The 14,627-nt window shown below is 41.9% G+C and overlaps 1 protein-coding gene across 3 annotated transcripts in view; it reads right to left on the reverse strand.

The window, feature by feature from the left end:
* Positions 1-812: 812 nt before the first annotated feature.
* The window catches only part of CARS1 (cysteinyl-tRNA synthetase 1), a 61,610-nt gene continuing 47,795 nt past the window's right edge, over positions 813-14,627 (reverse strand). For all 3 annotated transcript variants that reach the window (XM_090032525.1, XM_090032523.1, XM_090032524.1), the window contains 3 exons: positions 12,380-12,439; positions 11,155-11,238; positions 813-9,126 (listed from right to left, as the gene is read on the reverse strand). In XM_090032525.1, the coding sequence (XP_089888651.1) occupies positions 8,992-9,126; positions 11,155-11,238; positions 12,380-12,439 (279 nt within the window). In that variant the 3' untranslated portion in view covers positions 813-8,991. The remainder of the gene's footprint in view (positions 9,127-11,154; positions 11,239-12,379; positions 12,440-14,627) is intronic.

Below are 14,627 nucleotides of genomic sequence, written 5' to 3' on the forward strand. Positions count from 1 at the left end.
TTGTTAGAATTTTCCCCCAAGATTCCTACTTTATCTCTATGCAGGTAAAAGTATTTTTCAGCATAAATTATTGTGTGTCAGACCTTGTTCCTAGTGTAGTTAAATGTAAATTTTATCACCTAGGTAGTAGAGAAGATAGGATCAACTTGCTTATTTCCACTTTCTCAGTGATATATCTAAGTATGGTTATTATCCAGGTGATTTGTTGTATAATTGCCTCTTCCATGGAAAGAATAAATTTGAAAGTTATGCATCGATGTCCTATAAATACAACAGCCTTTCATTTAAATTACCTTTAGATAGTCTGAAGCAAACAGATCTGTCTACAGCTTGAGTAAGAACTAAGGACTTGAAAAAGCAGAAACAGTAGAGTACTTATTTAGTCTTCTGCAGAGGATATGTTTACTAAATTTAAATTACTTTATAGCTTGTGGGGTTTAATGCTTCCCTGTGTTGAGAGCACATGACGTCTGAGCTATTGTACTGGCAGCTGCCTAACCTCTTGTAACTTGGCAGCGAATTATAGAAGCCTGTGTGGAGATGCATAGCTCTTCTGTTGAATCATCTTGCCAGCAGGTGCTTGCAGTCTGCAGAGAGGCGAGGACATATTTTTGCTGAATCACCCTGTGCCTAGATCAGATGTATCCAGTTTGGTTACATTAGAGGATTTGAAGCACCCTAGCCTGATGCAAACAGGACTAGAGGGAAGCATTTCTGCTGGGAAATACTATAAACAACTAAGCTTAGAGAGAAGACTCTGGCTTTATGTTTTATTATTTGAGTTACAAATAAAGCCAGGCTACAAGAAAGGGTAACACTGAATTTTACAGAAAATGTAGGTATACTTTGTTCTGAGAAGGACAGTAATACTTCCAACTTTTCACCAATCAATGACATTAGGAAACATTTGGAACAGTTTTGCTAGGTCATGAACAAGACCTAGGACTTACCTTACCAGTACCTTTTAAGATTTTACTTGAATTCCAGTGTGTGCTTGGATCATCATGAGGTCAAGTGTCACAGTAATGAAGCAATTTAAATAATCTACTGTATTTCCCCGAATCCAAGATGACGTAGAATTTAAAGACAAACTCCCAGTAATTACATACTTGACATGGAAAATGTATACATTTGTTATGGCTTTCCATGTAGAGAATCTCATTATTGCAAGGTTATCTTAAATTAATCCCTGCCACTACTGCAGAAGAGAAAGCAACAGCAGGGAGGCAGGCAGTGGGGAGTCAAATGGCTTGACCCCCTCCTCTTGCCACCCATGCCTGCATTCCCTGGTGCTGCCTCCCCCACACCCTTGCTTCCCCTGGCGCCTGATCCCCATGGCTACACCTCCTCCCCATTGCTGTTTACCCTCAGCCCCGACTCCAGATCTGGCCCCTGGCTCCAGCCTAAGAGCACATGGTAGCTCCAGCCCTGTGGTTGCAGTAGCAGCAGCTGGGGCTGGGGGATCAAGACCACCATGTGCTCCATGCCCTGGACCAGAGGTGGACCCGGAGCTGCAGCTGAGGGTAAGCAGCAGCAGGGAGGTAGCAGTTGTGGCTCCAACTCCAATCCTGAGCCCAAATCAAGGCCAGAGTTACAATTGCAACAGCTACCTGCCCTCTTACTGCCTCCCCTCACTTTGTATTCAAATCCAAGATGAGGGGCTCCTCCCTGTTGAAGGGAAAAAACCTTATCTTGGATATGGTAGTTCTGCTTCTAGCCACATTTATATCCATATCACAGCTATCTCATAGGTAGGAATCAACACAATATCAATTGTAGCGTGTTTTTTTTAAGGTATGCCTTATATTACCACACACACATAGCAAAATGCTCATGGCCCAGTGCAGCACGCCAAAGCATTCCAATGCTTAATTAAAACAAATTACACTGACTGAAACCACCCCATCAAACTACCAAGTAGCTCAAGGTTTGAACACAAGAAAAGCATAGACAGAGAAAAAGATAATAAGAAACCAGTAGTGGTCTTCTGAAAATTAAAAGAGCTTTGAGCCTAATGTTTTAAGTATGATTAAGAATTGAGGCAGCTGAGGCTGAGTGAAAGGAACACCTTGACAAAGGCTCAATTATCTGGTAATTCCAGATGCAACAGTGAGCCCTCAAAAACATGAGTTTAACCATGTATCAGTACAAGGTTCACGGAAGAAGTCTTCCATGTAACCAGGGCTTCATTTGACCTACTTAAACTCAGCCTAAAGAACGCAGGCTCAGGTTCATCAAACCATGGGCAAATTTACTGCTACATTCTGAACAAGCAACAAGTCAAGAAAGTACCCCAATATTTGATCCTTCTGGTGCCAAGGGTCTTGGGATGTTGGCAGTGGTAAAAGGTGCAGCCTGAGCACCCTGCTTAAGTGAAATATGGCTATCATGCCTGGCACCCAGTTCTCCATGGAAAGAATGTTATCAGAAATCAAATTATGTTATTTTAAACTACTCCACAGCTTAATGAAGTCCCTTAGAGTAGTGGAAAAGAGCTGCCTAAGGAGCGTCTTTTCATGCAACAACTTTTATCTGGTAATAAGATTTCCATCTTCAAGAGCTACAGATGCAAACTTTGACAAAGCCAGTTGGCAATATAAACCAAGCACTTTCCCTATGACTGAAACCAAACTGGCACAATCCACGTAGAGTAGGGGATTAATTAACTAATGCACAGAGAGACTATTCAAAGATTTGTAGATTGTGAGGCTGGAAGGGACCTCAGAAGATCATCAGGTCCAGCCCCTGGCACCAAGCAGGAAAGACAACTGGGGTCAGGTGACCCCAGCAAGGTGATTGTCCAGTCTCCTCTTGAAGATTTCCAGGGTAGGTGATTGCATCACCTCTGGAGGGACCTTATTCCACAGTTTGGACACCCTAGCTCTGAAGATGTTTTTCCTAATGTTGAGCCAGAAATGGTCTTTCAGGAATTTGTGACCATTACTCCTGGTTTTCCGCAAGGGTGCCCTGGTGAACAGTTGTTCACTGAGCCCTTGATGTGCACCCCTGATGTGGCAGTAAGTTGCTACCAAGTCCCCTCTCAGCTTTCTCTTTTTCAGGCTGAAGTCTCAGATCCCTCAGCCTTTCCTTGTATGGCTTGCCTTGCAAGTCTCTGATCATATGGGTGGCCCTTCTCTGGACTATCTCAAGTTTACCACATCCTTGTTAAAGTGTGGCATCCAGAATTGGATTCAGAACTCCAGCTGTGGTTTCACCAATGCCGAGTAGAGTGGAAGAATCATTTCCTTGGTTTTCCTGGGGATGTATCGATTGATGTATGCCAGAGTATTAATTGCCCTGTCGGCAACAAGCATCACACTGCCAGCTTACGTTCATACTGTGGTCTATTATTACCCCCAGGTGCTGTTCATTCATACTGTTGGTCAGATTAGTATTGCCAAGCCTGTAGGTGCATAGGAGATTGTTTGTCCCCAGGTGAAGCACTTTGTATTTCTTGATGTTGAACTTTATCTGGTTCTGATCCACCCAACTTGCCAGCCTATGTCTGCCTGTATCTGCAGCCTATCCTCAGACGTGACCACGCTCGCCTATAACTTGGTGTCGCCTGTGAACTTGGTCAGCGAGCTCTTCACCCCCACACCCAAATCATTGATGGAGATGTTGAATAGCACTGGACCAAGCACTGACCCGAGGAACTCACTGGCTACTTCTTGCCAATACTATATGGATCCATTCATTAGGTTTTTCTGGGTCATACCCTGCAGCCAGCTTTGTACTCGCCTATCTTGCAATTAAGCCCACAGTCCTCCAATTTTGTCACAAGAATATCGTAGGACACCAAATCAAAAGCTTTTTGGAAGTCAACATATACAATGTCAACCTCCTCTCTCTTATCCAGGTGGTGAGTTACCTGATCATAAAAGGAGATGAGGTCGGTAAGACAAGACCTGCCTATGATGAAGCTATGCTGGCTATCGTTCAGAATCCTACCTTCTGCAAGCTTATCGCACACAGACTCTTTAATGATTTTTTCCAGGATTTACCCTGGGATAGAAGTTAGGCTATTTGGTCTATAGTATCCGGGTCCTCCCTTCTCGAAGATGGGCACAACATTGGCCCTCTTCCAGTCCTCAGGGATGTCTCTGGAGTGCCACAAGTTTTGGAAGAGTTTTGCCAGGGGTTCCACGATGACTTTGGCCAGCTCCTTCAGCACTCTCAGATGAAATTCATCCAGTCCTGCTGACTTAATATTTCTAATTTTTTTTTACTTAATCACACACCAGTTCTGCAGCAATAGCAGGAAGGTGGTCATTCTTACCCTGCTCTTTCGGTCTGATTTTCCCTTTGGCCCAGTGAAAGACTGAAGCAAAGTAGTCATTCAGGAGTTCAGTTTTCTCCCAAGTGCTGGTAACCAGCTATACTGAGTTGGTGAGCAGTGGCCACACACTCTCATTTGTTTTCCTCCTGTTCCCTATGTAACTAAAGAAGGACTTCTTGTTGTCCTTGATTCCCATTGCTAATTTTAGTTGTTTCCAACTTGGCCTTTTTAATCTGTTCCCTACAAGTGTGGGCCATTGTTGTATAGTCCTTTTTAAGGCATGTCCCAAGCTTCCATTGTCTGTATACCTCTTTCTTGTTTCTCAAGAGGACCATGATTTCTCTATTTAGCCAAGAGGGCTTCCCAGCCCTTTTGCTACCTTTCCTCCGTGTAGGAATGGACTTCCTTTGTGCTTCAAGGATCGTGTCCTTAAGGAATAACCACTCTTCATGTACTCCTTTCACCTCCGGTCCCTGGTCTTGCAGTATTTTTCTTATTAGTGGCCTGAGTTTGTTGAAATTCACATTTTTGAAGTCTAAAACTTCAATCCTGCTATCTAACTTGTCTGCCTTGTGACAGACAGTGAAGGTGATGATTTCATGGTCAATATCACCGAGGCTGTCCTCTATGTTTAAGTCAGTCACCACGTCATCTCCTTTGGCCAGGACCAAGTCAAGACAAGCACTACCTCTGGTTGTTGGCCCATGCACCTCCTGAGTCAGAAAAAGCTCTTTGACTCAGGTCAGGAAGGAACGCGACCGATTGGAGTTGACTGAGTGTTCCTCCCAAGAGATGTCTGGGTAACTGAAGTCGCTCACAACTTCAATTATTCTCTCCCTTCTGTAGAGGTTTCATTGTTAAAAGACTTTATGTGTTGAGTTACATGGAATGTAGGACAGATCCAAGGGGGAAGGCCATATTTCAAATTCTTTTGTGTTCTTTTATGATACAGTTGTCCACTCCTATTGACTTTGTCTTTTAGGTGTCCCTTGTACTTTTGTAGGTTTCTGCAAGACTTGCCAAAAATGTCTTTTAGTTACTGCAAGTATAAATTATGCATGGTCCACCATATTAAAATCTGCTGTGAGGTTTATTGTGATCAAGATATTCAGCTAGGTTAATTTGATGACAGTGTTAATAATCGGAGCTCTCTCACAAAGGAGTGATGCCTCTAGGCTTCTTTTGGTCACCACATCCTGGAAAAGGGACTTTTTAAAAATAGGTTTCCACTGGCATCAGTAAAAGCCCAGCAAGAACATTTCTTATAATGGTATCCTAGATGAATCTAGACAGGTGTCTTGTTTGGCTTGAGATACTGAAAACTTACGTTGACAGGAGCATTGGGTTACCTTTTGTTTATTCCTTTGTATGTAGATAAGTATGACAGTTCAACACATTGAGTGGAACACTAGCAAACATATCTGGCTGAGAAAGCTATTATCCTTATCACAACGTGTACTGTTAGAAACTGCCTTCTAATAATGTAACCTTTTCAAATTATTTATTAAAAAACATTTATTTTTTCTGTTTTCCATTAATAAAAATGGCAGTCTAAGTGGCTTTAGGTCCTACAGGGTCTGCAGTGATTTAGTAAAACAATGTTAAATGGCCTTTTCTTTTGTTAAGTGTGCTTCAAATATTAGGCACCCAGATAGATGGTTAGGAGTTTTCCTGTTTGGACATTATTTATCAATGTTTTATTTGAGACTTCAATTCAGCATCTTCCCTTTAATTAAAATCACATACCTGGCTATCACAGTGCAGATCATCTATCTAGGAAAGTCAAGTTTATTAAGTGACCAGCTACATTGGCGTTCCTATTTTGAGGCCATCAACTTGAAATCTATTTCCTCTGAAAACCAGGCCCACTTAAGGACTCTCAAGTTAAGTACCAAAAAACCATGGTGTCTGGGATCACTGCTAAATATGATTACTGAACGATACAGACCTATGTGCATTCTAAAGATTTCAGGACTAAAATGATATTAAGCACAATCATTAAAGACTCCATCTGCTCAGAACTGGCAACGTTCATCAGTATTCAAGTGAAAAAAAAAACACATTAACCACAAGAAAATCCCCTCTCTTTCCTACCAAGCTATACATGCATCACCTAAAAACTGAAGATAAAGAGCAGTGATAGCATAGAATGGGAGGCAAAACTTTTCCTTTAAAAAAACCCAAGTGCATCTCAAGTATAAAATTTTAACTTTTGTGATATCTGGAAGAGTATTCTCTTCAAATAGAAGATAAAACTCAACTATTGATCCTTCCAGTGTATTTTTTATACTGTTACATCAAAAACCAAGAAGTTACTATGGAGTTGGCCTAAGTCTGCTCTTTGACAGAAGACATTTGTGCATTCTTTTATTCTGGTTGCCAAGTCACTCTCCCCTTAACAAGTGCAACAGAATTCACTTAAATGACACCTTGATGGATCGCCAGGGAACAGATTCTGTGCTGTGCATTTCAATGACTACAAAGATCAATGACACACCTCATTTGGCAGTCTGTTTAAATGCCACATTTGTAATCCTACTTGCAGCATTGATGTCTGCTAACAAATCGCTCTTTTGCCTGCTCATTGGGTCATGTTGCTTTCTTGCAATATGGTGGTGGCCAAAAGAATCATTATAACAATTGTTTCTAAATAATTTGATAGTTTGCTTCCTAGTTAAATGACATGGAGACGGCTAGCAGCATAACCCAGCAACATATTCCCATGGGCGTTTGGTAATCAAGACGATTGTTTTATTGACACATCTTGTCCTTTGGGAAAAAGGGTCCAATTCCACAGTTCTAACTTGGGCAAAAGTCCCATTTACTTAATATTGTTAAAGATTTTCCTGTTTGTTATGGCTCATGCATCAAGATGAACACATTTAACGGATGTTACTTTGCACAAGTAGCTGCCAGCTAACTCAATTTGCTTCTTTAAGTATTATTTTTAAATTAAAAAATACAGAATTGTCAATTTATTTACGCTTTAGGGAGTCAGGCACATTCCTTGCTCTTAAGTGTTAGCTACTTAGGAGAAACAGGGGAGAGAATTATTGTGGAAGAACAGTTCAAGTGTGGGAGTTACCAGGTGCAGTGAATAGAGTATTCCTAAAAGAAGTGGGTCTGGAGAGGTTTAGAGTGCAAGGAACTAAGCAAAGGAGTGAAACTGTAAGAGTGACAACGGAGACTAAGGGGAGGTAGACTATGCACAGAGAGGAGGGGATGGGGATGAGAATGGGAGAGTACAAGAAAATGAGCAGAGGCACATGGGGCTAAGATTACCCAGAGCAACGAATGTGATGCGGTCAAATGGCTTCCTGACCCCACTAGCTTTGGATCAGACCCTCAGGAAATTCAGGGTTGGAAGAACCAGCAGCATTTGGAAAAACGTTAAGCTTACAGAGAAGAAAAGGCAGTGCTGTCCCCTTCCTTGGAGGTATTTAAGAGGAGATTGGACAAACACCTGGCTGGGGTCATCTTTTTAAAGGTAAGAATGTTAGTCTTCATACTTAATAAGATACAGATTACAATAAGCCATTAGAAGAGGAGTGGCTATTAAAGAGGGACAGAAACATGGTCTACTGGTTAAAGCACAAGACCAGTTTTTGAGTAAATCCAAGTTTAATTTTTCATTCTGCTGACCTTCTCTGTGATTTTTAACACAGAGACAGAGGGAGAGGGAGAGAGAAAAGTGTTTTCCTGTGTGTAAAATGGGTTAACAGGTACCATGCACTGTAAGCAAAACAGTAGCACAGGACTCTCATGGCAGATTTTTTTTTTTTTTATGTAGCCACATTGCAAACAAATTTGTTTCTTAACCCTTTGCTGGCCTGTGACTTTTAAGCCCGACCTGAGCAAGAGCAAGTGCATAGCCAAATTGCTTCCAAGAGTGGATCAAGCAACAAATATCCCAACTCAGTCACACAATTCTACTCTTACCGCCCCTTTGAACTAGCTAGTTAGTTCATCCCTTTTTTGTAGAGGACCCTTCTTCCCTTTTCCAGTGCCAGGGACAAGGATTACTTCTCTTGTCTTGTTCACAGTTGGTGAGTAGTCCCTGCATTTAACTCTGTGATTGAAATCACAACCTAAGCAGGGGAAGAAGTAAGTGGAATGGGGCTTCTTCCTGTGCACAGGTGAGTAAGGGCTGTGACAGTTTAACCCCATGAAAGTGACTGTTGGCATATACAACAGATTTTTCTGTGTGTATATTTGGAGTTTCTAGTAAGGACAACAGAAGCATCAGGGTTGAACTATTTACAGCTCTTCCTGCTTAAATAACATTAAAATCATTTGAGAAATATTTATGGGGGGACACAGTGATCAGCTTTCCTTTAGTAAACTGTACTCCTGGATATTAGGTGGATAAGGACTGGCATACATGACAAATTACCAGCGGCCCAAATTGTCTATAATGACAAAGAAACCTTATATGGATTAGCTAAACATGCAGCATTTTTGCAAAAAGAACCAGCAAACATTCACTCTAACAACTGACATACAAACATCTATACAGGTTATTTTTTATAACAATAATTTTTATTGACTCCCTAAACCAGCTGATATATTAATCCATTTCAACTAGGATTTTTTTTTAGCTTGCACACGGTAGAAAGTGTAAACACAATCTGAGCACTGATTATGCTCATTCCTGTTCCACCGGTGACCCAACACTCGCCTTTATCTAAAAAGAGACTGTCCAGGTTTTCTTCTCATTGTGCACTTCCATTCTGAACCATTTGTAGATACTCTTCATATAGTTTTTCTTGTGCTTCATAAAGTTTTTTCAGTTTTTTCATTTGTCCTTTGCTGAGCTCTTTGCCTTCAGTGTCGTGTGTAGGAAATCCCTGCAATATTAAGAACAGAAAGATCTTAGAAAATTCCATCCAGAGACCTTGTTTGCCTATAGACAATCTGATGAATTTGTGATGGGACTCTGTTCTCTCTTTTCATCAGAATCATGTGCTCTGGATGGGAGAAAGGATTAAAAGTAAAACTGATACAAAAATATCTAAGTGACTCAATTTATCATTGTATTTGCTGGCTTGTATGCAAGTGTTTCAGGTCACTGTTCAGGACAGATCAACTTACTACCTCTCAGATTTTAAGAGAAAAGCAATAAACTGTACTGTGAAACTGCTGTTAAAATTTTCAGCTCAGATTTTTTTTCTCTCCATGACCTGCATCCAAAGGACTTACTTCTGCATGACACAGCAGTTGCCCACAGTGTGACCTAGGGGAAGGAGGTAGGACAGAAACTCCTTGCACATGCAATAATACTACTTTTTTCAGAAAACACCTAACTTCACCCTGCAGGTTAGGGAGAATTTGTTGGCAAGGTTCCAACAGAGCTGGGGCTGCCAGAGAAAAGTGGCACAGTGGGCAGAGCCAATGGGAAAGCACAGGGATATAGAACAAACCAGTGGATATGTGGAAACTTGAGTATTAGAGGCCCTGTTTATCAGAGTGCAATCCTTGCCTCTCAACAGGACATTCTAAGAGGTTTCTGCAACAGACCCCCGAAATCCACAGGGAAGTCTTATCCAGTTCAGGTAAGTTCATGGCATGTTAAAATAAACCCAAGCAGTCACAAAACAGGCCGCCTTGTTCAAGAAATATGTAATCTCCCACCAGATTCAGGCCATGGGCAGGTGTTCATCTCTAAAGCTAAACAGCTCTGTGATATTAATCGTGCTAGAAAAATAGCTAGGGAGTCAGAGCATACATATGTCCTAGCCCCCTGCCTGGGGAACTATACAGGCAAGGTCTCCAGTCAGGGGGTACTAGAGGGGCACTCTTTGGTTCACCCACACCCTTAAGGGACCCCACTTACCAGGAAAAGAGTCAGGCTGTCAGTGGGCAGTTAGCAGCTGCAGTAAAAGCAGCAGCTGTCACACAGACAGTCCTTTGCCCTGGAGGAGTGGGGAGGCATTCTTCTGTGGTGAGAACCCATCTGGAGCCTTGGAGGATTACCACTGCAGGAGAATGGCCCCCCACTCCATGTATTCTTCCAGATCACCCTGGAGAGGTGCTCAGGGTGGGAGGCAAATATACCCAGGGCTGGAACATTCTGAAAGCCTTGGCAGGTTCCCAGACTGAGGAGCCCCCCTCCCCCCCAGTCATATGCCCCATAGGTGAACAGGCAGGGAGGTGAGGGTGAGGCAGGAACCATCCCAGAGCCCAGGTTCTTGCTGCTGAGGAATGCCCCCCTACCCTGGGCACTTTTATGGGTCACCTGGGGCCACAGGATGGAAGACAGAGGTAGCATACCTGTGGAAATTACTCCCTGCCCATACCCAAATCAGTTCCAGGTCTTGCCCGGAGCAGGAGACAAGTGTCTGGGGCTGTTGGCAGTTTGGGAGAATGCCCTCCCACCCCTTTGCACAGACTTGGGGTGCTCCAGATCTGTTCAGTGGCTTTGAGGTACTATCACTCATGACAGAGACCCCACAAGTCTCCCTGATAACTCACCCTATCCAAGGACGAGCTATCAGGGAGCCAATGTTCTCCTTCGCTCCCTCTCCCTTTAAGGGAGTGAGAGCAGAGGACTGTAGGATACCGAGTGTCCTCAATACCTGAGAGAGGCATACAACAGTTCAAGTTAATGGAGTAGGGGAGAGCTCTTCTTGATCAAAGAAGGAAGATTTCTCTTGCAGAAGAGACATTTCTCTTGCACATCATACTCCTCAAACAGCTGTATGCTTTCTTTTTTATCCAAAAGAAAAGCTTTTCTTCTGGCACAAATATAATGCCTGTCCATTGCCACTGTCTTAGGGCTCTACTGACATTTAATAAGAAGAGAATCAGTTACCTACAGGCCAAATGAAAAATAAGAATTTCATTCCTGTCTAAGGGAAAAAAAATCCATGTCTTACATTTTCATCAAATTTGGAATATTTGTCCTGCTCCAATTTAAACATCTCATTTGGTGGAATCTTCATCTTTGCCAGTTTTGCAGCCTGCAATATAAAACATGCATTGCAAATTTAAAAAGTATTTACCATCCCAATGAAATAAATGGTCATTTGTCCTTTCCTGAAAACTATCCATGCACTGCAACAAAGAACATCTAAATTGCAAATCAGACTGCACTATAACCAAACGTGTTTATGTGAAAAGAAGAGGGCAAGGAAGGGCAACTCTGAACAAATCTTGACTGTATCTGTCTGGCAGGATACAAATGAACTTAATACTGTTTTAAAACAATTTATCAGTTAGGATTCAATTAAGACAAAAAGAGAAGAAGTGTGCATTGCAACCACCCGGAATAAATAGCTTACATGCTGTAGAAGCTGAATGTAGCTTCTTGTTGTACTGTATTTTAGATACAAACAAAAACACAGGCGAGTTACTAATCTACTCAGTGTAGAAAGACCCATTTAACCATACAGAGCATCCTTGATCCAAACAGGCCAAGAGCAGGATCCAGACCTAAGTAAATAAACCACATTAAAGACACAACTAGACTTTTGCTTAATTGAAAAGAATGTGTTCTTAACATCATTAAAAGTAATCTATGTCGAATGCAACGATGCCAGATGATTTTCTCTTCAGAGCACACTGCGTGAGCTTATTTTTCTACATTTTACTACTAAAGCTATTTGCATGAAAACAGGATCTGTGCTCCTTATGGGTCCACCTGCTCTTCCTGCTTGGTCTTTACCTGAAGTCTTGAACCTTTGTGCTATTGCAGTTAGATGCTGTGGAGATGAATATGTCTTCATAGAACATTAGACTTCATGTCAAGCATAAACAGCAGGAACAGATGGACTCTTAGAAGTGCAAATATCCTGTTTTCATGCATATCTGTATGGCAGTAAAGGGGGAAGAAAATACTAAACGATACAGACAAAATCTCTTCTAACTTTTCATGGAAGCCATAAGAGCACTGATCATTTAAACAATCTAAATTGCAAGGGGGAAATAATTGTAAGCAGAAAGTTACACACACACAAGAACAGTGGATGACCAATGGAAGCTGAGCTAAAAATCTGGCCTTAAATGTATGCTTATGAGCATTAAATACTGCTATTTACACTTTTCTTCAAAAAGCAAATGTTCATTTAAGTATAAATTTAAACAGTTATTTGGATAATTTACCTCTTGTTCCTGTTTTTTCCTAGCTGCTTCTTCTTTCTTTCTTTTTCTCTCCTCTTCAATCTATGTGAAGTTAATTGAAAAGCAGTATTACTGAATCAAAATGAAACCACTGTATTAGGTTCTCCCTTAATCATGTGAGCCAACTATCTTTGTTTTATATATCTGATTATACATATACCCAGTAGAACCACCTACAGTTAAAACACTAAAAACTAGGTGAAGTTGCCTACTCCTTTTTCATTTTAAAATCCCATTTTAAATTTGTTTAAAACATTGCCTAATGTCAATAGTTCACACTGATAATTTCTGCAGTGGATGTCTATCTTAGTCTGAAATTTTAGAAACACGGTTCAGCCATTCCAGAGAAAGAAACCGTGGAAAATTAGTCACCCATGTTAAGCAATTCTTACAACTTTCACTGAGTAACTCTAGTGCTTCCAATACTTTAGCTTGAAATAAGACAAGAGAGTTAATCTTTGTTCAGAAAAGTGCCTTTTTTTGTTCCCAAGATCAAGTTTTAAACCTCTTCAAAATCTCAGTCCATGCATGTACAGCAGAGACTCGTTAGTTTGGCAGCTAAACTCCGTCAGAGATCAGCAGTGGAAATGCAATCTGAGCAAGGTGTACCAACCATCAAGGAGTACAATGATACGGGACTGAACTACAAGTCCCAGGAAGAATGTTGGCAGCATATCCTTATTAAAATATTTGGAATTTTGGCTGAATCTTTTCAATCGTTGATTTAATTTCCTGGGGGAAAAAAGCCATAAAAATATTCCAAGGGAAAAAAAACCATAGCATTTTCCAACCAGTTCCATTCAGCATAATTCCAACATCATGGAATTTTGCTGTTTTTACAAACCTCAAAAGGTTTCACATAAAAATTGTTATTAGGAGAACATTATCAAGGTTGGAAAATCATGCATTCAAAAGTCAGGTTTCTGTGCATCTTTCATTTTGCTCTCTTGGAGATCTGCATTACAACACAATCTTATTACACAATCACATGCTGGTTCTTTTCTTTCCTCATCCAGTGCTACAATAATGAAGATTTAACAATTTCATTTTGTTATCAAAAGATACTGAGCCAACACAGTGTAGTTTTATATGAATATGTAACTCTGATTTGCACTGTAAAGTATCAAACTAAATTACTAATAGAAATTGTCATAGACACAGACACCACACTCAGCAGATCACAATTTTATAAAGGCTCTTGAAACATACAAATATATCATTAAAATTTCCCTAGTATTTTTCAGGCAATTATCTTAAATTTATTTTCTCAGCTGCTATTTCAGGTTTGTTACGCGTTTGTGTGTCCTTTTAACCCCATTTTATTTATATTCAAATGTTGTTCGTCACAAAATCAGCAAGCCTATATATAGTGGGTGCATCTACATGAGGTGTTTAATGTTGCATTAGCATAGTTTACTGCTAAATAAGTATGTGTGTCTGAACATGCACATACGTACTTTGCAGTAAACCTCCCTAATCCTGAGTAAATTTGCTACCTGCAAATGCAAGTAGCAAATGTATTCAACGTTAGTAATGGCACCATAGTGCTTATGCAGACACCTGTCCAGGAACAAACTCTGGTCCCAGTCAGCTGTCCACCAAGGGGCAGGAGATAGCTCCCTGCCAGTGTAGGCTCTGCCACAGAAGTGTAAGCAGGAACTATGCCCCGCTGCCCCAGCAGCAGGGAGCTCCATGCCCCCTGCTCTGAGACTGAGATCAGGGAATGGGGGCTGGGTGATCCTTATCTCTCAGCCCCCACTTTGCCATTGTGACTGGGGAGCAGGGGACTGGGAGACCCTGACAGTTCCCAGCCAGCCCCAGGCTGTGTGGGGAAGCACATGCAGCCTAGAGATGGCTGGGGACTATCCTGTTTTGGACAGGCCCCAGCCAGCTCCAGGCTGCACATGCACAGCGCAGGGCTAGCCAGAAACTGTCTTGGTCAGGGGCAGGTTGTAGCCCCATGCCCTGATCGGGTGATTGAGGTACCGGGCCTGCATGGAGCTGTAGGGGTGACGTAGGTCCCAGCCTCCTGCCCCAATCTGCCAGTGGGGCAGCTAGCAGCGACCTGTCCCTCCCTGAGCCAGAACCAGGAGCTCCCTGATGCAAGGGCAGGGGGACACTGTTCTCACCTCAGCAACAGGCAGCCCCCTGGGGCCAGGAGACTACTCCCTGCCAGCCCCTGGACTAGCACCCAAGGGGAGCCTGGAGCTCCCCCTGGTGGCAGTAGGGG

Source organism: Crocodylus siamensis, chromosome 2 (genome assembly GCF_052110815.1).
Source record: "Crocodylus siamensis isolate JL-2025a chromosome 2, ASM5211081v1, whole genome shotgun sequence".
NCBI classification, from domain to species: Eukaryota; Metazoa; Chordata; order Crocodylia; family Crocodylidae; genus Crocodylus; species Crocodylus siamensis.